This window comes from Megascapheus bottae, chromosome 4, assembly GCF_031878675.1.
Source record: "Megascapheus bottae isolate mThoBot1 chromosome 4, mThoBot2.hap1, whole genome shotgun sequence".
NCBI lineage: Eukaryota > Metazoa > Chordata > Mammalia > Rodentia > Geomyidae > Megascapheus > Megascapheus bottae.
The window spans coordinates 70,655,391-70,682,521 of NC_143512.1; the positions used below are offsets into that span (position 1 = coordinate 70,655,391).

The following is a 27,131-nucleotide window of genomic DNA, read 5'->3' on the forward strand; positions in this document are numbered from 1 at the left end:
TGTAAGTGTGAAGTACTTAGTATGGCTGACTCATGTCAGACACTCATTAATTTACATCTCTCACATTGATATTTTTTTCTAACACTAAACACTGACATGACACCACAGGCTAAAAACTCATTTATAGCTTTTCCATACTGATTAAAAGTTTGGCAAAGAAATTCTAGTCTTTCTTTTGTTCTCTCAGGAGATAAAATAACATTCATTAAGTAACTTTAATGGCAATAGTTGTTCAGAAGTATGCCATTAAAATATCTCATTACATATGGAGGTTACTTTTTTTTAGACTGTAAATTCTTCTTGAGATCTATTATTGTGTGGACCTAGAAAAGAATGCAAGTATTTAATTTACATTGTTGGAAGAATAACTATTAATGTTTCTCTGATATTCAAAAATGTGCTAACATTCCCTATAGTTCGCATGGTTTATTTGGTTTTTCATTTGCACTTAAGCTTTTCATTTATTTCCTACTTTTCTTCAGTGCTTCTGTCGAGGTGCTTTCAAAAGCAAATCCCATATGCAAATGAACTCTTTTGGAAGTTTTTAATAGAGCAGGGTGACTTAGAATGAGAGATATAATTCTAGGGATGGTTCCTAGCAATTGTACTGTTGAAGAATCTCTTGACTTGGTCCCTCTCCTGTGAAAACAATAAGTTACTATTCCAAAGACAGCATGCTATATTACCCTTGTAAGCACCGTGTGAGAGAAGCCAAGGATCACTACACAGAAAGAGATCTGATAATTGAAGGGATGCAGAGAGGCATGCAAGCATTACATCATGATCAAATTCAACATCTTTGTTTGCCTTACTGCTATAACATTTAATTACATGCATAAAATGCATGTTGTGTGTCTTTGAAAAATATTCTCCTGTTTTAATTGGATTTTTTGTTTTGGTGCTATTTTAAGCTTTTTTGTACATTATGGATATTAATTCCTGATCTGATAATTGGATGGCAAAAAGGGTTTGTTTTTTTTTTCTATTTTACAGGCTCTGACTTCACTCTGAGAAGTGTTTACACTATTGAATCTGTTTCATTATATACAACACCAGTGATCAATTCTTTCTTGTTTCCAAGTTATTTGAACTCTATTTGGAAAATCTTGGTTTATACTTAGATATTGAAGCATTGTGCACATTTATGTCTCTAGTATTTCTGAAGTTTCAGGTATTACATTAAGGGTTTGATCCATCTTGAATTGATTTTTGAGAGATAGGAATCTAGTTTCATTATTCTAAATGTGGATATCCAATTTTGCCCACTCTGTGCTTTCTGCAATGAATGCTATTAGTTATAGTCAACATTTTTTAAAGATCTCACAAACTACAGCCAAGTTTTTTCCCCCAAATGTGTATTTTATCCCTATCATCATCTAAGTTGGTTAACTTATAAGGTATATCTTTAAATTGAAATGAATAGCACATAATGATAAATTCAACAATTTTCTCCTACATGATTTAGCCCTAGATTACATAAATGTGACCTTCAAAAGAAACATTTTATTATTAAATTATCATATATAATTTTTGATTTACTTAAATCCTCATTTATGGAGACAGTGCTAGGATAAAGTTACCTTTTTATGAAAACTGAATTTTCATTAAAAGCAAATGTATTTTAATACAGTGTAGAAATGTATTGATTACCATTGATGTACTTATTGTTTATCCTAGTTGAACTCTCATAGTGCTTTTTTCTGGTTTCTCTCAATGTGGTCATGATAAGGCCAGAAGTGATTTATTGTAAATAAGTGGTAGAGACTGGCCTTGAGCAAAAGAACTCAGGGACATTACCCATACACGGAATACAAGCCCCAGGACTAACAAATAAGAAAATTAATTAATTCTAAGTTTCACATACGAGAGAAAAAATGTCATTTGCTGTTCTGGCCTGTCTTACTTCACTTAAGTGATTTTTACTCAAACACTTTCTTTTCATTTCAATGATACAGTGACATTCTTTCAAATATATGAATAAAATTTCTTTGTGTATGCATGCCACATCAGAGGCTTCCATTTTTCTATTAAGGAGTATTTGAGCTGTTTCCATTCCTTGGCTCAGGTGAATTAATTATAAATTAATTGTTGAATTAATTCATAAATATACAAGAAAATATGCCAGGTTGGTATCTGCACACAAACATGTATTAACTAAAGTATACTAGATTCAGGGAAGTTGTAAAATGATACAATTTCTTAGACACTATAACTCATAGTTCAACAAAATCTGCACCAGGAAATGAATACTCAAAAGACATGAGATGTGATCAAGGTGAAGGGAGCTGATCAATACTGATAAGAAACAGGACAAACGTTCAGGCAGAGAATTCAATGCATATCCTACAAATGATTGAAGAAAGAAATGGCATTGGGAGGGATAGTGGAGAATGATGCAAAAGGAGACATTTTGTAACATGTATTGTATTCAGAAATTGCTTTGTCAAATGTCAAATGTCAAGTCCTCTGGAGGAGTATTTGAAGATAATACATGATGGCTAATAAAATTACATATACATCAACACATACACTCATTAAATAAATATAACAAGTGAAGATCTTTTCCCACTGTGTGGGCTTTCCATATATCTTGCTAGCTATCACAGAAGCTTTCCAGCTTAATGCAAGTCTCATTTGTCCAAAATTTCTTTGATTCTTGTATTTCTGGGCCTTTATTAAGAAAGTTTCAACTTCTGGGACCGGGAGTTTGGCCTAGTGGTTAAAGTGCTTGCCTAGCATGCATGAAGACCCGGGTTCGATTCCTCGGTACCACATACATAGAAAAAAAGCCAGAAGTGGTTCTGAGGCTCAAGTGGTAGAGCTCTAGCCTTGAGAAAGTCCAAGGACAGTGCTCAGGCCCTGAGCCGAAGCCCAGGACTGGCAAAAAAAAAAAAAAAAAAAAAAAAAAGAAAGTTTCAACTTCTGCCAAGGAGCCCAAGTGTGTATCTTCTTTCTTCCTGTAAAATTTTTAGGGTATCTGCTTTTACTTCAAGGTCTTTGATCCATTTGAAGTTGATTCTGGTGCAGGGATACAGATAAGGATCTAACTTTAGTATTCCACATGTGTTTCACCAATTCTGCCATTATCATTTTTTGAAGAGGCTTGTCTTTCTTCCAGCCAGTCTAAAATATATCTACAGCTCAAAAAATTAAATCTTCTTCAAAGAAACCATCATCCCATTCAAAGGTGGGCTAAAGATTTAAAGAGAGACTTCTCTGAAGAGGAAATAAAAATGGACAATAGACATATGAAGAAATGCTCAACATCTCTGGCTATAAAGGAAATGTAAATTAAAATAACTTTGAGGTTTCACTTCACCCCAGCTAGACGCACTGTTATCAAGACATAACAACAGATGCTGGTGGGGATGTGGACAGAAAGAAATGCTACTGCATGGTTGGTGGGAGTGTAAATGTTTCCACTCTGGAAAGCAGTATGGATTTACTCACACTTCTGGACATCTACTGAAATATCCAGAAACAAGGGCATACAAAACCTAGCATCACAACTATGTTCATCACAGCATTATTCACCATAGCAAAGATATGGAATCAACCTGGATGCCCCTCGGTAGATGAATGGATTATGAACATGTGGTATATTTACACAATGGAATTCTGACATCAGAAAGAATGGCATTGCTCCATTTGTAAGGAAATAAAAAAGACTTGGAAAAAAATCATATTAAGTGAAGTAAGCCAGGCCAAAGAAACATAGACTCTATGGTTTCTCTCATTTACAACAATTAGTATATGTTTAGAATTCTAACAGATATTCATAATAGCTCAAAAGCTATGTGCATATGTTCATACAGGACGAGGCTAAGCAAAATGAACTCCAGGATACAGAAACAAGAGGTTTATCTTTGTGATTATTCTTGATGTACTATGTGAAGCTATTTCTTTTCTCTTCATTTCTCCTTTTAAAGTTTGTCTCATGTTGTTACTCTATCTGCCTTTGATACCTGGTATATTTCATATACATTTCTTTGTTTATTTGAAAATGGGAAGGTAAGGAAAAACAAGATGAGTGGGAGGGGTGGAGGGAGGGAAAATGGGAGAAAAACATGGGGAGGGGTAACAATGTTCAAGAAGTAATGTACCCACTACCTGATGAATGTAATTGTAACACCTCTGGTCATCACCCCAACAATAAAATAAAAAAATAAATATAACAATTTTCAATCACTTTGAGATCACTGTTTTCTTTGAAGGAATACATTCTGAGAAGCTTTTTCACTTTAAAAGTCTTCTTCATATATGAATAATTTTCCAAAGTGGCCATATCTGTCTCCACTGTTACAACCAACACCATAACCATGACTCACATGCCTCATCCTATCTACTTGAAAGATATAGATGAGGAGGACAGAGTTCCAATAATACAAGCTGAAAGGCAAAAGTCTCCAAGACTCTGTCTTAACTAATAATGTGCATCTGTCATCACAGTTATGCAAAAATATACATATGGGATCCCAGCCCAGCATGGCTAGGGAAATAAGAGCAAGGCCTTATCTAAAAATAACCAAAGCCCGAAGAGCTAGTAGTGTGCTTCTAAAGTACAATCGCGGCTGGGAATTTGTCCTAGTGGTAGAATGTTTGCCTAGCATACATGAAGAACCAGGTTCAATTCCTTGGTACTACATAGAAAAAAACCTTAATTAATGCTATGACTCAAGTGGTAGAGCTCTAGCATTGAGAATGCCCAAGTACAATGCTCAGGTCCTGAGTTAAGTTCCAGGGCTGGCACACAAAAAAAGTGATCCAACATGTACCTACCTGCTTCCTGCCTTGTAGCCTTGTATATACAAAGAATATATTTCAAACCTCACTGTTGTCAGATGAGTGTGTGTGTGTGTGTGTGTGTGTGTGAGATATATATATATATATAGAGAGAGAGAGAGAGAGAGAGAGAGAAAGAGAGAGAGAGAGAGAGAGAGACAGAGACAGAGACAGAGACAGAGACAGAGAGACAGAAAGAGAGAGAGACAGACAGACAGATAGACAGGTAGACAGAGACAGAGACAGAACAGGGAGAAAGAGGGACAGTAGAAGAGATACAAAGAAAAAAATAGAGGGAGAGAAAAGAAGAAAGGAGGAAAGGAAGAAAGCAAGGAAGGGAGACAGGGAGGAAGGAAGATATAGAAATCAAACAAAATCATGGGGCCGGGAGTTTGGCCCAGTGGTAGAGTGCTTGCCTAACATGCATGAAGACCCGGGTTTGATTCCTCAGTACCACATAAACGGCAAAAAGCCGGAAGTGGTGCTGAGGCTCAAGTGGTAGAATGCTAGCCTTGAGAAAGTCCAAGGACAATGTTCAAGCCCTGAGCCCAAGGCCAGGACTGGCAAAAAAAATAAAATAAAATAAAAAATAAAATAAAAAAGAACTCAAACAAAATCAAAATTATATATTTTCATATAAAAGTAAAATAAAAATATATATGATTTATTTCCATAAATCAAATTTAATATATGATATGACATTGTATTATTTCTCCAAGATTCTGATATTTGATCTTGAACTTGGTATAAAATACATGACTATAGCTCTATTATTTTAATATCCATTGATGAATGTGTATGGAAGTACATTGCTAATCTTACATAGTATTGTGTTAAAGCAGAAAAATTAAGCATTTTTATTTGGGTTATATTTGTACTTTATCTAAGAAACTTTTCATGAGATGCAGTATTAAAATTGCTTACATGAAGTAAAAAGTATAAAAATATATATTTATAGGAGGGACAAATCTACTTTAATTTCCTGTATATATATACATATTATGCAAAACATTCTACTTCATTAAAATAATGTACACTTTTTGATTCATACACAGCCAAAAGGTATTTTTATTAAATGCATTTGAAGTATAATTAAGGGAACATGGAATAATATTAAAATATTTTTCAGTTTTCAAAATTAGCAAAGGTCAATTGAATTCCCTGATTGCCAAATCTAAAATTGTAAGTTATACCAAAGTTATACCAAATTTAAAATATTGTACTTTGTAATGCAGTTGATGGTACTTATTTGTCAACAAAAATATGATTAAAATGCAAATATTTAAGGCTGGTGGAGATAATTAAGCACAGAATATTTAGTACTCAGCTTGTTGCTATTGAATGAATAAAGGATGTGAAGAATTTTTAATAAACCCTATGGGAAAAGAACTTACTTGCTTTAAAATCGAAAGCAGAGGAAAACCTTTTAAAATGTGTACTTTTATCTCAAAGCAGAAGAATTCACAGATGTTAAATTGGGCACAAGAGGGTTGCACTAATGTTTCTCTAAAAGGGAAACAAATACATAAATGGTAAAATAAATATATTTAATAAAAGGTTTGTGATGCTTATATAAATATTCTAAAAATTATTCTAATCATATTGTGAAGTTCACATTTAATCAAGATTTATTCCATTTTATTAGTTTTACTTATATTACTATTTACTCCCTTCACTTTATACAAAGACCAATATACCTCTAAATTATTTCTCAGGTGTTATTCTTCCCAGATCAACTTCCATACTCATCTATTTTCTTATTTTTACAACAGGATATTAGATCAGTCTTCTACGCTGGCCCAGGTTCCAAATGGAGGTTATCTATATTTGTCATACTTCAAGATATGGTCCTCTAAAATATTATCTATCAAGCATATCACCCTAAACATTCAGGAAACTGTTAGTTGGAGCTAAGCATGGTCAAAAAAAAAGTATGTGAGATTGTCTCTAGTTAGCCCCCCCCAACAAAACAAAACAAAACAAAAACCTAAAATACCTAGAGGTGAAGATGTGAACAAGAAAACAATTTGAGAATGAGGCCTTTATTTCAAGTCCAGGTACACACACACACCACACACACACACACACACACACACACACACACACGATAGGATAGTAGCATAAATGTTCTCAGTCAAAGAGAACAAACAGGGACTAAAGAATGGATAGGAAGCAAAAGAAAGGCATCAAATTCCACTTTTTGCATGATTCTGTTGGGACAGTCCTGGGTGTTCGGTCATGTGGAATCTCATATTTCTGCAGATGGTTAATACTGATTCCAGGAAACCATGGATGATATTTTCAACCTTATTAGCAACTTGATTTCACAGTGTATACAATTAAAAAAAGGTTGTGTCACTAAGCTAGATCATCACACTTCCATGTGTCTCAATCCTAACCAAATCTATTTCTTGCTTTCTACCTGATTTTCTAGTTAGTAGCCAGATTGATCTTTTCTAAAATATGTCAAAAATGCTCTTGTGGTTTACCTCATCATGAAAACGAATATGAATTTCTTCTTCCTGCTTAGAAAGGTCTATAGGATTTTGCCTCTTGCCTTTCTCCAATTCTAATAAAATATATTTTCTGCTTAAGTATCTGCATTCTACACAAAATAGGAACACAGCACAAATAGTGAAATATTTCTCATTTATCCTTCAAGGTGATAAACAAGGTCAGTAGCAAAACAAATTCAGAGGGAAGAAATCAGCTAAACATTGTGATTGGCTATGTAGCTTGCTGTATTGTATCAAACTACAATATGAGCTGTTATTGAGACTTTGGCATTTGTTTTCTAGCTCATTTTTCAGTGTTCTGGTTAATGACAAAAGTGAAATGCAGTCTAATAAAGTCATTGTTTGTTTGCTTTTTCTTACTCTTCAGGAGAAGCAGAAAATATATTGAAATCACAGATAATGAGGACTTACCATTGTCTACCATTATTCTTCTGGATATATGTGTTTCACACGGTGGACAACACTCTGTCACAAGAAAAGTCTCAAAGTCATTCACAGAGCAAACAAATAGTGAGTCTGACAAAGGATGATGGGAAAATGCTCCATCGTTCTAAGCGTGGCTGGATGTGGAATCAGTTCTTCCTTTTGGAAGAGTATACAGGTTCAGACACACAATATGTGGGCAAGGTAAGAGTGTTTACATAAGAAATCCCAAAGGTGAAAGTAATAGCCATTTGCTTAATTTTTTTCCAACAACTTTCCATATTATTAATGACTAATAGTATTTTGATGATTTTTATTTTATTGAAAAGTTATATTAGTGACAATGCTTTGTGATACAGCGATAATGTGTAGAATTTAACCCATTCAAATACTTAATATAAGTATGTATTTTTAACTATCTCCAAAATATAAATAAGGGAGATACAATAGATAAGGATGGTAATCCTCCAACTCTAGACTCTGAACCTGAAGGATTGGGCTATACAGAAAGACATTAACTCACAATCAAAGTACTAATAGAACATATAGTTTTGATTCATCATTAATAAATGAACTATAATGATTTAATTCTATGGATATGCATCTAAAGCAATACTTTACTGGTAATTGAATTTAAGGCAATAAGTAATTTCATATCTTATAGGATGAAAAGAAAACTATAAAGTGCAATATGCTATAAATTGTTTAAACATTTGGGCATTTACTGGCAAGTAGTTTGTCATTATTAGGGATAGTATGCTTTGTTTAAAAAATACTTCTTACTTGCATTTCTTTGGTCTTATTAAGATGAATTTAGTCCGAGCTAAAGGTTTAAAGGAAAAAAAATCAGAAAAGTAAAGAATGCATTACCTTTAGCAAAGGCATGATTCCATGTCACTTGTAGCAACAACCAGGAGTGACTGATAATAGAGAATACGTTCCAAAACTTACTGCCTGTTTCTTTCTGTTTTTAATAGCATGATCTTTTCGAGACCTTTCATTTTCTATTGTCTATCAACTCTCCCCTGCCTCCCACTATTAAATGCTCAACTCATTTGTGTTTTTTGCCCAATATGAAGGTGCAATCAAAATCTGAGAATGTAAGCGCACAAGGTATTACATTCAGATATTCTCCACAGAAAACTTATTTACTTGATCCGTGGCACACAAGAACTGCATGTGATTCTAATGGTGTCAGTATTGACCACAGCAGGCAAATAAATGAGACTAAGCCCAAAACAAAATTAAATCATAGAAACAACTTGATATCACAGTCTTCCAAACAGAAGCACATTTGTTCTGTGAAACTGCCAAAATCCAGGTCTGCTTCTTCAGTTTTGTGGTTGGCCTGATTGACAGACCTTTTCAAGCACTGCCTTCCTTATAGAAGGACATATTCTTTCCTCTCTCTTTGATATGTCTCTCTGCCAGTTCATTAGATCATGTTTATTGTGCCCCATCTGGTTCACTTGGCAATTCTCTTTTCCCTGTTGTTTCTCTTCGGGTTCGTCTTATAGCATCCTTAGCCTCCCTCCTTTAACATCATTTTTCACACTATAGTTAATAAGTCGTATCCAGACATTTCAAGTTCAATGAGTTAGCATCTGTGTCTTTTGTGTCTAAGGACTTGAAATTGTCTTGTAATTCTCTTTTTTTTTTCTTTTGAGGACGTTTAGAAAGGACAAATTCAGGGCATAGGGCTGTACAGAAATTATTTCAGGCCTGAAATTTCATAGACACAGAAAAGTAGTCAGGTAAGAATAAATACTGCTAATCTTAAAACTGTTTAGGCTTCACTAGGTGAATTTATTTTTAAATGACAAAAATGCTTCCTTTATACATAGGGTAATCACAGATTTACTTTTAAGTTAACTACCATGGTGACATATATGCATATATATAATATTTTCACCTCTCAACAATATACTATTCTATGTTTAATGATATATAGTTTATACAAACAAAGTATACACATACTTAGTAACATTTCATAAAATATTTTATCATTTATCTTGGAAAAAATAACCACATTTTGATACCAAATGGAAAACCCAACATAGGAAGAATTATATTGGTATAGTGAGGATGATCACTCCAAACTATGTATAAACTATTTTAATATCTACATAAAGGTCTAAAAAACTAAAGCACTTATGAAACTTTGAAGAAATAAAACACAACTTGGGTTGTTGAGTCATCAGTATCACATATTTACTCATTCTTAAAGTGTGTTTTTAACAAGCTTTTAAATTTAGTATATTTTCCATGTTTTTCTACTATATATTCTGTTTTTGCATCATTACTCTTGCATACACAGAGGCTAGCTTGAACTTTTATCCTAAATATGGATAAATACACAAAGATATACTTAAAATACACACACACACACACACACACACACACACACACACACTAAAATGTTGTTGGACAAGAAATTCAATAGTACATGTTAATCTGATAAAGATATAATATATGCACAATGAATTACCATGGTAAAATTTATTTGTTTGTTTGTTTGTTTGTTTGTTTATTATCAGTCATGGGGCTTGAACTCTGGGCCTGGGCTCTGTCCTTGAGTTCTTCAGCTCAAGGATGAAGGTCCTACCCCTTGGGCCACAGTGCCACATCCAGTTTTCTGGTGGTTAATTGGAGATAATAGACTCATTGACTTTAGTGCCCAGGCTGGCTTTGAACCATGATGCTCAGATATCAGCCTCCTGAGTAGCTAGGATTACAGGCATTGCCACCACACCCAGCTTTGTAAAATTCTTTATACACCTATGATACCGTAAAATAATGGGAAAGGTTAATCTCAAGAAAGAAAAATGGCTATCTTTTTAAATAAAGAATTTCTTAATAGTGATTCTTACATCATATTTCAAATGATGTGTTTAACAAACAAGTATTGAAGAAGGGAATCTCTATATACAACCACTGGCACTCAGATTTTAGAACATAATCAAAATTAGGCTGAGGGTTTATATGTCATAGGTATATATTTATCTATGTAATAGAACATTATGTCTATAGAGCCATAAGGTTTTTTTTTTTTTTTTTTTTTTTTTTTGCCAGTCCTGGGCTTGAGCTCAGGGCCTGAACACTGTCCTTGGACTTTCTCAAGGCTAGAACTCTACCACTTGAGCCTCAGCACCACTCCCAGCTTTTTCTATATATGTGGTACCAAGGAATCGAACCTGGGTCTTCGTGCATGCTAGGCAAGCACTTTAACCACTAGGCCAAGTTCCTGGCCCCTAGAGCCATATGTTTTTATGTCTATGCAGTTGTGTTTATATTTCCAGTACCATGTCCATAGCTTTGGGTATGCAAATATTGAGTCCTCGCTCTTGTACTATTTGGATCTAATAGCCACATATTAAGGATACCATGCACCTTTTGTTCCTTTGGTCTTGACTTGTCTCACTCAACATGATTCACTCTAGATTCATCCACTTCTCTGCAAATGCCATTATTTTATCTTGTCTGTTGGCTATGTAGAATTCCACTGTGTGTGTGTGTGTGTGTGTGTGTGTGTGTGTGTGTGTGTGTGTATACCACATTTTCTGTATTCATTCATCTGCAGTAGGGCAACTGGATTTTTTCCATCACATGGCTATTGTGAATAGTGCAGAGATAAACACAGCTGAGCAGGTGTCCTTATCATATCTTGGGTTATGATGTTCAGGGAAAAATGGCTACTTTTTAAATTCAGGAACAGTAGCTGACAAGAAAGCCAACTGAGAAGCCAGATGTGTAAGAGTCAACATGACAGAAATTCCTTATATGTATTCATGAACACAGAACAAAAAGGAAAAGAAAAAGAAGAAAGTTGAAGGGGATAAGCTAAGTGGACATATTATATGTGTATAAATAAATGTCACAATGAAGCTACTCTTTTGTGCAGTAATCTCCAATAAATCCCAAAGTGAACATAACAAGAGAAAAAAAAAAACAATGAAAATACATATGTAATTGTCTTGAATTCTACACAGTCCTTATGATGACAGTGCTTGTAAAGCTTGGACAATACCAAAACTATTAACCCAGTACCTACCTCTTAGCCAATCAATGGCATAACTGACATTAACCAGTGGGAATTGAATGCCTGCTACAATCATCTATTCATCAGAATAGACAAAACCAATAGCTCCTTATGCAAATACTATTTCAAGTTTGTCCTTAATATTTTGTAGAAGTTAATAATTGCAGAAAATGAGAATAGTATTAACATATAGGAAAGAAATGACTGTAAAAATGTGTTAAAAACCCATATAATCCTGACAGAAAAACTAGGGTTCAAAATTGAATATTTAAGAAGTAGAACTTGAGTAATCCAAACGAACAGCATCAATGTTTAGTACAGTATGATGTCACACCATAAACATGTAATTTTCAAGACTTAATCCTCATTGTGCCATTTAGGAATTATTGTGAACTTATTTAAATTGCCCAAATCTTATTTTGATGTTAAATTATCATTAAACTTTCTTTGGCTCTAAATTTCGATTATTTTCTGGAACTATAGGGGAATTTGTCAATGTTGGCAGGGAAACTAGGAAAATGTAATTAAAATGTTCATATGTATAAGTTCAAGTACATGGAATAGTATCAAATTTGCATACACACATATTCAATCAAACAGGTGGTTTTCAACTTCCAGTGTGAAAATTCAGGATATCAGCCTCTGATATTACTATGTACAATATAGGTTGTAAATAATCTGTTCAAGTTCTAATTAATTATGACTCAAAGACAATCTGGAATAATCACACAAGAAAAATGTTATGCATTGTAACCAGTCTCAGAACAGCTTACAAAATCTTCTTTCCCATTGAATTCTATAAAAGTCTTTAAATCACATCCTCACATATTTTCCCCAGTAGTGTCTGAACTCATTTTCCTGAATCTCAATTCATTTCCTTGACTTGATTTCCATTATAAATACACCTTTTTCATAAATCCTATCCTCATTCTTTCTGTGTAGAATTTTCTAGTGAAACATGAAAAACATGCTAATGGCAAAATTTCAATTTCTCTGATAGATCTTCTGTTTCCTGGAATCACTATCCTATTTGAGTATTTTTTTCACCTGAAAATGTTTGTCAATACATACTTACTAAAAAACTAGTATTTGCTAGTATTTCAAAAATTTTTATGGAATATTTTCTAGTCTGGATTCTGAAACATTTCTATCATGAAGTATTGTACCGCTCAAACAGCAGATGTGACTTGCCTTTGCTCTTTTTACAATTTTTTTCCTGTACTTTTATTTACTGAAACGAAATCCCTCTCATTTTTGCTAATGCCAGGAACACCATACTTTCACTCCAAAAGAATCTGTGTCTTCAGTAGAGATCGTCTTGAAACTAGTACTTGAAAGCAAATGATAGTGACAAACCAATTCAGAGTGAATTAAGATTTAGAAGTACTCACACACATGTTTGCAATGTAAGTTTAAATGAACTTTTTTAAGTGTCTTATTGATGGAAAAATGTAACTGGGAACCCATTTGAAATGATTAAGTACGGAAGAAAATGTTATGATGAGGTTACCAAATTATTCTTGGAATTTATCCTTTGGTCTCAGCATTTTTCAACAGTTTATGATTGCATTTACCTTAAAACTCGTATATGATCATACCTACTATTTTTTTCCAATCCTGGGCTTGAGCTCAGAGCCTGAGCACTGTACTTGGGCTTTCTCATGGCTAGAGCTCTACCACCTGAGCTACAGCACCACTTCCGGCTTTTTTCTATGTGTATATTACCAAGGAATCGAACCCCGGTCTTCCTGAATGCTAGGCAAGCACTCTACCACTAGGCCAAAATCCCGGCCCCATATATACTTTTATAAGATTATTAGAATATTAAAATGAAGAAAGGAAAAGTGGTGTACATGAGACTCGTGTTAGAAAAATGTTCTGAAAATGACAGTTGTTTTTACAGTAATTACATGAGCCACATGACATCACTTTAGATCTTCCATTGCATGATTAGTGGAATGTACTTGGTAAACACTGTATTATATGGTTAGAATTTACTATGAATGTATTCAGAAAGAAATCCACATATTCAGAAATAGACATGAAAAACCAGAGGGGGGAAAATTTGTTCAATATAAATAAGAAGTGAGGAACACCTTTGTTCCTCATGAATTTGAAGTGAGGAATGTCTTTGTTCTGTGATGGAAAGGTTGTAAAGTATTTGTATTTGCCCAAATAGTAAAACTTCTTTTTCCCTATGACATTTTTTTCCTCAAAAATTATAACCATGTACTCACACAGATTTTAGTCTATTGTCCTTATTCTATGAGAATAAGGAACTAACATATCATATGTTCAGAATTTTGGAAGAAATTTACCATTCTAAATGCAAATGTTAGTTTCTTCTCTAGTAGAAAACTTTTTTTTTAATGAGGCACTAAACAATACTTAATATGCTTATGAAAATTGATAATTATTCAGTAAGCTATCATAAGCTTTATTCTTATGAAAATGAACATGTAAAAGTTTTATTTTCTAATTTCACCTTGTATTTACTTTATACTATTAGGAATATGTCTCTTCATCCTTTACATATGGACATATAATACAAGTTATGTGTTATATGTGTGTGATTAATTTAACTTTATCATTATCAAATGCCACTTCTTATCTGTTGAGGTAGTACTAGAGTATATTTTTCCTTTTAGGAGTTTTCCTATAACTTTCTTATGACTGAATCTTCCTACATACTTTCATTTTAAATATAACAGCAGTAGTATTTTCATGTAGAGAGCTCTCACTTCGTTTCTAGATTTTAATGAAGTCGAACAGCCCCCCCCCCGATTTACTCTATGTAAATTTTATTTCCATAATCATAACTTTCTCATTTTTTATTTCTCTGAGAATATCTTTATTTCACTTGTGTTAGTTTTCAGTTAATATTTTAATTTTACAGTTTGTTACTTTTAATATCAAGGCAGTTATTATTGCTGTTGCCTTATGTGGAAAGGCTGTGTCTCTCTGGTTGCTTCCAGAATTCTTTCTGGATCTTGGGTTTTCAGCAGTCTTGTTTTAGTGGAAATGATCTCTCTTTATCTTGTTTGGAACTCCTTGATCTTCTTAGGCCTAGAGCTTGCTCCGTACATCATGTTATGCAGGCATTACTAAAAGCAATTGACGTTGTAGCTTATTATCTCTTCTTTTTGGAGATTTCCATGTATAAGAAATTGGAACACAGTGTCCCATAGGTTAAGATTTTGATTGATTTTTAAAAATGTTTCTTTCCTCTCTGGGCTAAATTTAGGATATTTTCTTTTTACTATCGTGAAATGGATATTTCCTATACTTCCTATCCAACATATTGTTATATACTTTTATCTCATATATTTTTGATTCTGTGATTTTATGTTTTATTTGTTTGGGTTTTCACATATTTTATGAGTTTCTATACATTTACACATTGTTTTAGTTTGTTGTATAATTTTGTGGAATATGTCAGTTATTAAATTATTTGGAGCATTATTATAGAAAGAGTTATCCTAGAAAGAGTATTGAATGGTCTTTCTTGTACTGAACAAAATTCACTCTTTTGAATCTCTGTAAGATTTTTTTAAAGAGTATCAAAGTGGACTACTTTTCATATTATGCTATCAGTGTTGTACTATAAGAGAGACTATAAGTCTCTCTTCCTTACTTTTAAATGATCACTATATCATTGTTTCACAGGAAACTTCAGTATACTTATGAAACAGCCACATGTAAGAGAAGTTTAAACTCTTAACACTCTCTAGAACTTGGAATAATGAAAGTATTTATACAATATTTAGTCCAGAGACTGTTCCTTTTTCTGGGTTCTTCCTCTCACTTCACAACATAACTCTCACTTCTCTCTCTATTCACACTTAATTTGAAACTACATAGCATCTCACATTGTGTATGCAAGTTTAAGGTTAGTGTCTGCTGAGACTTCTTCTTTTCTCTTATCTAATACTCCATTATTACCTATTGTGCTAGCTCTAATTATTTATCTGTGATTCCATAATTCAAAGGTCATATTGTTTGAATTCTTTCCTATATGAGATGATGGGATGTGATATGATTCAAAGAAATTAAGAAGGACTTCCTCCCTTGCTTCATTTGATTGTGCTCTTCCTTATTTTGAATGTCCTTGCTTATGTGTGTGTGTGTGTGTGTGTGTGTGTGTGTGTGTGTGTGTGTGTGTGTGTGTGTAATAGAGTTACATACATCAGCAGTCCCACAAACTCCTGGAACCATGTTGAACCAAAACAAACATGCACTTTTTCCATTGTTTGCATTTTCTTTACTATGAATAAATACCTTTTAAGACTTAGTTTTTACATAAAATGTTTCCTCCAAAATAGAGTTGCCAGTATAAATATGTCTTAGAGAATAGTTTAAAATTTTTATTCCATTTTTTCTGGAATGATTTCGTCTTTAAAACACAGTAAAAAGCAAATAAAACTTGACAAAATTGCAACTAGTTAATTCATGCAGCTATAGATTTTTATTAAAGACATTCATCCAATTATCTTCCACATTAAAATAGATTTCACATATTGTTTGTTTCCTTTATTTGGATCATGGCTATAAAAACTTTACCACATAGTAAGTTTGAAAACCCTGTATTAAATAACTATAAAAATTTTAAAGAAGGAAATATTTCCAATATGAAGAATAATGTTGGACATAAGCAATTGCTTGAAGAGAATATTCAATCACTAGCATATAATTTCCTTATACTACTTCTAATACTACATAACAGTAATGAAATTGTGTAGTAGAAGGATACATAGAGAGGCATATATGAGAGAGAAAGAGAAGATAATGAAGCCTCAAGCTGGCTAGGCATGTACTGTATTACTGAGTAATGCTTCCAGCAAAGATTTATTTGCCTTGAAGCCTGTCAATATTTCTAAGATTCATCCAGCATTTTTGTCTTGATCTTTAACTTTGAGCTAATATTTTTAATAACCTTCATTTACCTTTATAACATTTACTAAGGCATTTTTCCAGCATGTTAGACTGACTCATTTAAACAATTTAGAACCTCCAAGTTAAAATTTACAGAGGAAATAAATTAAAATAACTACCTGATTTTCTTCTTTACACTAGAAGAGTTGTCTTCTATTAAGTAATGGCAGAAACAAGTATGTGTGTGCATCAAAATATGTGTATGCATATCCGTGGTTTATTATATATTTATATATGACATTGTAAAAAATTACATTTGAATGGTAAGTGTCTGGGCTGATAGGATTATATGGCTTACTTACACTGGCGGGCTTGTTGATCTGTACTATACTGCTTGCAGAAATAGTATCATTTTTGTTCATGAATGGAGTAATAATCTTACAGTATTTATGTCTTCTTCATCTACAATTTGTTTTCTGTTAAACATGAATCTCTATGCAAGTAAAAAGGACAAGAAACTGTGGGTCACACATGTGCCAAATTTTAAAATATAATTTTAATAATTTTAATAACCAGTTGTGTACAAATGAAGAAAAAATATGGAAGGTATGTTTACACCATGACTTGTACATTCAGTTTAATATTAGATTATCCAAGTATCCAAAACTACATCTATGCTCTTGAACTGGCAGTTCTTGTTGCAGACAAAATCCTCCTGCCATGATGTTATACGAAGAGCTTCTGAAGTGAAGTGAAGCATTTTTATCATTTTCAGAGGAATGGACACTCCATTTATTCCCTCATGGTATCGATGACAAATATAAAATATTTGTCAAGAATTGCACATCAGCATTTATGTTTTGAACATTTTATTCTTTCATTATTACATATACACACATATAATACAATCATATAAACAATGTTTAAACTACCATTGAAAAATCCTTCATCAATAGAGATCCCACTGAGAGAGGACAGTCGTACCATATTTATTATAATTCAGTATTTGCAAACGCACCATTAATTCATACCTTCTTTTTTTTTTTTTTTTTTTTTTTTTGCCAGTCCTGGGCTTGAGCTCAGGGCCTGAGCACTGTCCTGGGACTTTCTCAAGGCTAGAGCTCTACCACTTGAGCCTCAGCACCACTTCCGGCTTTTTTTTCTATGTATGTGGTAGCAAGGAATCGATCCTGGGTTTTCATGCATGCTAGGCAAGCACTTTAATCACTAGGCCAAACTCCCGGCCCTCATACCTTCTATTTTATTCCTTGAACATTACATCCTATTTATCTTTAAATGTTTGACAAATGACCTCACTTCTTATTAACCATTTCCTATCATCCAGTCAGTGCTTATTAATTCCTCATTGCTTAATTTTTGCAGTTTATTTTTGCATTTTCATTTTGTTTCATCACAGTTGTGTGTGTGTTAAATGTTCTTGCCTGTAATCTGTGAGAAAAAAAAAAAAACCTGTGATCTCCTTATATTATCTAAATTCAATGCACCATATGTATAGTGGTACACACACATATAAACAAACACAGACACAATTGTTAGAAGAATAAGAACAGATTTTTACACTAAAGAGAATTAACTTCATAACAGAATATGCTCAAAGAAATTGCATTGCTGAAATACATTTCATTCATATAACTAGATTTTTAATAACTGTAAATAATCGTTTGCTGCATGATAGTGATTCACTCTAAACTCTCTTCTTTTTCATTTTAGTTGTTGCATTTAATTAATTTTGTGCAATGAAAACAAAATGGATATTATTATTTAAACTAGGCTTACTGAGCAGCAAGTTCTCTAAATCTGGAATGAATGAAAGAGAATGAAAATGCATTGCCACAGTTAGCACTCTCTAGCGTGTAAAAATTGCCTCTTGAAAATGATGTGTTCAAGGCCATAACCTTCATTTATATTCTGTGAGATGTAATAGGACAAATGAGTGAATCTTCATTTTCTCTCATGTCATTTCACTCCGGGTAATATGTGCTTCATCCTGTGCATTTTCGTGGTGAATAATGCTGGAAAAATACAGTACACATTCTCTTTTCTGACTTTCTGGTCAAGGATAGAAATAGTCTCCCATTTTAGCTTTGCATAAAGCTGAAAAGAAGCAGAGTTTGCATTTATATCAAAAGGAACTTTGTAGGATAAAAGGTAGCTGAAATGTGTGAACTGTGATAAGAATGGTCTCTTGTATGTCAGGAGCATTTTAACATTTTTGCTAGTAACATTTTTTTCCCCTGTATGGATCAGAAATTGTACAGGAAATGAAGGTTTCTGTTGGTATTCAATTTGAATTGTGTGTGAACATGCCAGGAACATTTTTATTGTAGTTATTCTAGACAATTCAGTCACCATAGGACCTATGAAGCTTATGGGGAAATTCATCTTATTTATATTTATACAAGTGGACAGTAAAGGTCAGTTCTCCCAAATAAGTAAGGTTTACTCTCTATATATGTTTAAAACAAAATTAAGTAAAAGGAGAGGAAAGAAATTTATTATTTCTAATGTTTAAATAAGGTAATCAATTATTTTATCCAGCTTCTTTGGGGATTATTGAAATGATTTAGATACTGTCTATCTTTCTTTGAGGAAACAACTTTGGTAGATATTACATTGCTTGAAAACTGCAAATATTTAAGCATCTGTTAGATTTAGCTGTCACTAGTTTATTTTTCCTCTTTCCTTTTTCTTTTCTCTCTTTTTTGGGGATAGGGTTGTAGTGGGTCTTGAACTCAGGGCCTTATGTGCCTTCCCTGAGCTTTTCTTCTTAAGGTCAGTGCTCTTCCAATTTGAACTACAGCTCCAGTTCCACAATACTATGAGCAGGGTACAATGGAACAGGACACAAAATCAATATGAAAAAAATCAATAGTTGGATACTTGTTTGTGTTAATAGCAGCTGTGATGGAGTGTCTTACATTACACTAGCAATACTTAGGGGCCCAGAACCTCCAGAACCACAGCAAGTGCAACTTTTCCCAGTCAGTTCTTGAGAAGTAGTATAAAATGTGCATCTAATTAGCATATTAGTGTGTCATGTCAAACATCTTTTCCTGTGTTTCTTGATTGGTGTATAACTTAATAAGATAGTTTCCATTTGAGACCTTTATCCACCCTTAAAGCGTGCATTAACCTTTTTTTTTTTTTGGTCAGGGTGATATATAGAGGAGTTACAGTTACATTCATCAGGTAGTGAGAACATTACTTCTTGAACATTGTTACTGTTTCCCTTGTTTACCTCCCACGCCCCCCCTCCATCATGTGATGGGGTCCAAGAATGAGCCCACCAACAAGATGTTGGTGGACAGCCAGGGACGCAGTGAGACTCAGAAGCTAGCCAACACTGTGACCACTGAGCAGGGATGTAAATTGGGTTTATAAAGGCAAAAACCATGAACAAATGTGAATTGGAAACTTCCAGAAATACCGTTGTCAAGGAAAAGTTGCAGATACATGATAACATCATATATGATAAAAACAACTTCTTTTGAAATAGGAAAATTTTCACAATGTCAGTTATACATTAGTCAAAGGATGTCAAGATGCATTCTTTGCAAAACAGGATTTGGGTAGGGTAAAACAAAAACTAGTTTCCTGCTATTACATTCTATAGTTGTTAGTAAGATGTCATATTCCTGGTTCAGTTTCCTCAACTCAGTCTAGGGGCTTCTTTTAGGGTGATGATATAGAGACTTCTTTTATTTTAGAGTGACCATTACACACCCCTTCCTACGTTGCAAAATTTGTTTCCAAAATATTGTCTTGTGAATATGGCTGTTACACTGGATCAACCAGGTAATGAGACGAAGAACAGAAAGTGGATTCATTTTTTTTTATTTTTTTTATTTTTATTTTATTTATTTTTTTATTGTAATTAGTAAAAGGGTTACATGATATTTGCCAGATAGAAGGTGCATTAATTCACATACATTGATACCCTTTCACATGTCTTGGTACCCGTTTCCCTCCCCCCCCACACCCCCCACCCGTCTTGGTTTTCCCCCCTTTCCTATCAAATTTCAAATATCCAAATACAAATAAATTCAGTATATCAGATAACAAAGTGAGATACTATACCAATATGAGATAACCAAGGGACAGCAAAGGAGATGAGAGACAACATAGTACATTAAGGACAGCAATCATTCATTATATGGCTTTTGTTTCACTATCCTGGAGGTCCTTTCAATTAGCTTCACATTATATGTTTTTATGTATCAAGAGTTTGCTCTATTGCAAATCTCTGCTAGTAGAGCCCAAGGTTTCTACTGATTATGACGAATGAGGGAAACCATTGAGCCTAAGTTCCTTTGAGTCTGGCTTACTTCACTTAATATGATTTTTTCTAAGTCTTTCCATTTCCTAACAAATGGGGCGATGTCATTCTTTCTGACAGCAACATAGAATTCCATTGTGTACAAATACCACAACTTGTTGATCCACTCATCAACTGAGGGACATCTAGGTTGGTTCCATATCTTTGCTATGGTGAATAGTGCTGCAATGAACATTGTTGTGCTAGTGGGTTTAGTATGTCCTTGTTTCTGGATGGTTGGGTAAATGCCAAGTAGTGGAATTGCTGGGTCATAGGGGAGTTGTATGTTTAGCCTTTTGAGGCACTGCCACACTGCTTTCCATAGTGGTTGAACGAGTCTGCACTCCCACCAACAGTGTAGTAGTGATCCCTCCTGGCCACATTCCCTCCAGCATCTGTTGTCATTCTTTTTCCTGATCCTGGCCATTCTAGCTGGAGTGAGGTGGAATCTTAGAGTTGTTTTGATTTGCATTTCTTTTATGACCAGAGATGTTGAGCATTTCTTCATGTGTCTATAGGCCATTTTTGTTTCTTCTTCAGAGAAGACTCTCTTTAAGTCTTTGGCCCATTTTTTAATGGGATGGTTGTTACTTTGGAGGTTAGTTTTGGAGTGATTCAATTTTTTGAGATCTTCACCAACCAAACAACGGACAAAGGCCTCATATCTAAAAAAGATTTGTATTTCTAACACTTAAGTTCAGGCATCAGTTAATCTTGTTTGGTTTGTTTTTTGGGGGGCAAGGACATGTTTTACTCATTTTTTTTCTTTATCTTTCACCAATGATTTATATTATTTTTATGTATTCTCTTTGGGTTTTGGTTTTTCTGACTATTTCCCTTTATGTTAAAGTTAATAATGTCATTAAGGTAAATATAAGATATTCATGAATAGACTAATCATAAAATTACGAATTTTTTAAAAGCAATTTTGTTTTTACTACTCGGAACCAATATCTTCTGGGAATGTGTGATCTTCCTGAGAACTATGCTAGAAGAAGTTGTTCTTAATAGGGCAATGAATTAATTTCTTATTGTATTTTAAATTTCATGTCTCATTAAGTTGGTAAAAAAAATAAAATAAATTAAGTTTGTTTGCTTCATGATCTTAAATTAGAAATTCTCACAATTACTGTGAGGTAATCTTTAAATAGCCTCCATATACAAAATAATGGCAATTTTTTAAATGTCAGAATGACTAATTTATTTGAAATAGAGAAGGAAATTTTATACAATGCAATTTACATACTGTTTTCAGCTGAGAATTAAAATCTACGAAAGGAGCTACACATCTACATATATATCCATATATAATTCCAAATACTTAAGATTATCTGATCAATAATATGCCTAAAAATTATACTATATTTTCCCTAAATTTGGTTTGTCATTTATTTAAATACAATTTTCTTTTTTGTACTTAGAAAAAAATACATAAAACCTTTTAGAAATATACATATTATATATTATAAAATGTTTAAATATTATACAATATTTGTAAGAGTTTAAACCTATCTTCTCATTTTGTATTCATTGATGGTGAAAATACCCAATGTACATTCATTTAATGCATGATTATCTATATTTATGCATTTTGAAATAATATTCCTGAGCTCTTTGCTAATATTTAACTATAATTTAGTACCTGTTGATCATGCTGTCCTTCAAACTACCAGGCCTATGGCAGCTGACATGCCATTCTCAGGTTCTATAGAATTAAATTCACTAGATTTCTTGTATGGATGATGTACAACTACTTCTCTCTTGATGATTGAGTTCTTTCACTTAGGTTCCATTCATATTGCAGCAGATGAGAGCATTTCATTTTTATATTGTGTATGTACAATATTTTATGCCTTTATCAGATGATGGCACTTAAGTTGTTTGTATACTTTAGTATCATAAAGTCTTTCAATACATTAGAAAGGAGAACTTCTTTTGATGCTTTTATTTTATTTACTTCTACATTTGTCTTTGCTGCTAGGTTCTTGGTCATTTGGTAATTTCCTCCACTAGCTTTTAAAAATATTTGTAGACTATAGACATATATGGACTATAGACATAGAATTTCTCCATAGCTCCTCTTTAAAAGTAACAAACATGACTGCAAATTGCACAGCACTGATCTCCTTTAAATTAAAAAGAAAGGATGTAATATTAAAATTAACTGAAAGGACATTTTTGAATAGGTCAGAAAATGCAATAAAAATTGTGGTGCTGGCAGAACTGGTTAAGCACATGCAGAAAACTAAAGTTGGATCCTTCTTTGTCACCCTGTGCTAGAATTAACTCCAAATGGATCAAAGACCTAGAGGTAAAAGCCGACACTGAAAAATTTACAAGAAGGAATAGGAGATACACTAGACCTCCTAGGCACAGGTCGAAACTTTCTTAATAAGGACCAAGAATCACAATAAATCAGAGAAAGGCTGGGTAAGTGGGATTGCATTAAACTGCAGAGCTTTTGTATGGCAAAGGACATAACTAGTAAACTAATTAGGAAGCCTACAGAGTGGGAGAAGATCTTCACCAAACATACAACAGACAAAGGCCTCATATCTAAAATATATCAAAAGCTCAAAAAATTGAATCACTCCAAAACTGATCTCCAAAGTAACAACCATCCCATTAAAAGATGGGCCAAAGACTTAAAGAGAGTCTTCTCTGAAGAAGAAACATAAATGGCCTATAGACACATGAAGAAATGCTCAACATCTCTGGTCATAAAAGAAATGCAAATCAAAACAACTCTGAGATTCCACTTCTCTCCAGTTAGAATGGCCAGGATCAAGAAATCTAATAACAACAGATGTTGGAGGGGATGTGGCCAGGAGGGATCACTACTACACTGTTAGTGGGAGCGCAAACTCGTTCAACCACTATGGAAAGCAGTATGGCAGCTCCTCAAAAGACTAAACATAGAGCTCCCCTATGACCTAGCAATTCCACTACTTGGCGTTTACCCAATCATCCCAAAACAAGGACATACTACATCCACCAGCACAATAATGTTCATTGCAGCACTATTTACCATAGCAAAGATATGGAACCAACCTAGATGTCCCTCAGTTGATGAGTGGATCAACACGATGTGGTATTTGTACACAATGGAATTCTATGCTGCTGTCAGAAAAAACAACATTGCCCCATTCGTTAGGAAATTGAAAGACTTAGAAAAAATCATATTAAGTGAAGTAAGCCAGACTCAAAGGAACTTAGGCTCAATGGTTTCTCTCATTTGTCATAATCAGTAGAAGCCTTGGGCTCTCCTAGCAGAGATTTGCAATAGAGCAAAACCTTGATACATAAGGCCATATAGTATTAAGCTAATTGAAAGGACCTCTAGGATATAGAAACATAAGCCAAATAATGAGTGATTGTTGTCTTAATGTACTATGTTATCTCTCATCTCTTTTGCTATCCCTTGATTATCTCATATTGTTACAGTATCTCACTTTGTTACCTGATATATCAGATATATTTGTATTTCGTTATTTGAAATTGGTAGGGAACTGGGGAAAACAAGATGATGGGTGGGAGTGGGGGGGAGGGAAATGGGGACCAAGACATGTGAAAGGGTATCAATGTATGGGAATGAATGCACCATTTATCTGGCAAATATCATTTAACCCTTCTATTAATTACAATAAAAATATATGGGAAAAAAGAAGTACAATTAAATATAACATAAAATACTAAACTAGGGCCAGGAGTTTGGCCTAGTCGTCGAGTGCTTGCCTAGCATGCACGAAGACCCGGGTTCAATTCCTTAGTACCATATACATAGAAAAAGCCCTACGTGGTGCAGAGTCTCAAGTGGTAGAGTTCTACCTTGAGAAAGTCCAAGGACCCTGAGCTCAAGCCCAGGAGTGGCAAAAAGAAAAAAAAAATACTAAATAGTAAACTAAAAGGTAAGTCCTAAAGATGAGATCATAACTAAATGACCACATAATACAGGAATACAAGCAAGTAGAAAGACCAGTGAACCATTATCTGTTCATGATATTCATAAAAAATAATGAATGATAATGGTAGCCTGGGTAGTTTTCTAATGTCTTATATAGTTCAACATGTTTAATCTCTAATGCAAAAGAAATTGCTACTATTCTTACATATCCATGAAAGGCAATAGCCCTAGTGCAGTTTTGTCACATGCTCAAACAATAACGTTACTGATATTCAAATCTGGGATTAACATTCCTGCTATCTGCTTACATAAAACTACCATTCAACTCTTATGTTACGATGATGTCAGCATCGCATCAAAGATGTTGATATTTTTTACACATCCTTTGCCTATGACTTACCTGCAAAAAGGGCAGTATATATTCTTTATATGGATAGTTTCATGAGAGAGAAGGGAAATGACTATTACATACATTTGTGTAAGTATTGAAATCATGTTCATGTAAATTTTGGAATGTCATGCAAACTTTTGACATATGTTTTGTATTTGTATGTGATGTGTGATTCGAATGTGTGCATGTGTGTGTGTGTGTGTGTATGTGTGTGTGTGTGTGTGTGTGTGTGTGTGTGTGTGTGTGTGTAATGCAAGGATCAGCCTTAGGTGAATTTTAAGAAATTCTTTCTAAGAACCTATTCACAGTTTGGTGGCTAATTACCATATAAATTCCAAGAAAAGAAGTCAGAATATTAGTCTAGAGAAAATGGCTTTAAGTTAGATGATAAAACTGGTGAAATGAAAGAGAAAAGGGAAAAAAAATCAACGTATTCATTCTTCAGAGAGTGAATTATGACTATTAACTCTACCGTGAAAGATGAGGTGTGGACATGAATGCCCTGGGTTTTGGGTCCTTTGAATACGCCCCTCAAGAGTTTCCGGGTTGATAGTTTGCTCTGGAATTTTTAAGAGGTATCCTTTAATGTATAGTAATTGGGTAGGTGGAAGTAATTCCATCAGAAGAGATTGACATAGTTCAGGGACATTAATTATTTTTCCAAAAGCCTGCCTGTGCTGTAATAAAAGAGCAAGACAGTAGTTAGGACAACAAGCCTAAGCCCTCTGTTCTCTGAACACCTATCTCCTTTCATAGTATATTCTTTGATCTTGTGGTGCCACCTGATGTTAGTCAAATACCATGAAAGGACTTCTTCAAGTTCCTGAACATTGTGCTGTCACATTGCAGCCACCAAAGCACTGAATTAAACATTTACTTCATTAGTGTACAATATAGCCATAACTATATTGTTATACAAGTTGAAAATGCATGAATAAAGCTTGAAATGGCTGGACACATATGGTGGCATGTGATGTAAGCCATAAGATATTAAACTCAGTAAGTTAATGAAAATTATAAAATGCAGAAATTGGATAACAGGAATCATTCATTCATATTTCAATCTATTTGAGAGGGTAACATGATGCTCACATACCTTGTTCACATTTTTAGAAGTATTTCCCCAGAAATAAAAGTGGAATAGGTTCCTTGTCAAGTTTTAACCCATACTTTCTTTTTAATATCTGTGTGCTATGAGTTTCAAATTTATTTTTGTAATTTTTTCATTATATTCTCTGCTGTGCTTCTACCAGGATTAGCTTTATGAATTCCATAGCCATGAGTCAGATGTGATAAGTATTCAAAAAAATATCAAATATTGTTAAACATCCAAAAGAAGTAGTTTAAAAGAAGAAAGACATGTTTTGGTACATCTTAGATGAGAGAAAGAAGGGAAGGCCAGACATGGCAGACAATATCCTGAGTAACTTAATTTCTGTAAATAGTTCACCATAAAGAATTTCTACCACCTCAGATAGTAATCAAATTCTGCATATATCTGTGGATTTCTCCACTATATAGGACAAAACCCTCAAGATAAAATTATCTCTCAATGATTGAAGATCCACTAGTTTTTATGATTGGAGATACAATTATCCATCAGTGACTGAATAAACCAGCTGGAATCAGAGCATTCAACACAGGAACCCTTTTGGAGGGCCACTTCATATGCAACCTCTAATGTTTGTGTAATTATTAACAAGATTTCTGTGGAAAAGTTTGTCAGACAAGTGGTTATTCTTCCATAATTATTATAACATTTCATCAGTATACTAATTCTTAGTTTTTCATAAAATTTCTAAAGCCTCTTTAATACATATAAAATGTTTTGATGTATTTGTGTTTTGATTTTTAATGTATTGATAATT

At 33.6% G+C, this 27,131-nt stretch overlaps 1 protein-coding gene across 1 annotated transcript in view; it reads left to right on the plus strand.

Moving 5' to 3' along the window:
• Cdh9 (cadherin 9) overlaps positions 1-27,131 on the plus strand; it is a 100,021-nt gene that overhangs the window by 31,872 nt on the left and 41,018 nt on the right. Inside the window, exon 2 of the mRNA XM_090331180.1 lies at positions 7,666-7,925. Coding sequence (XP_090187306.1) covers positions 7,698-7,925 — 228 coding nt within the window. The 5' untranslated portion in view covers positions 7,666-7,697. The remainder of the gene's footprint in view (positions 1-7,665; positions 7,926-27,131) is intronic.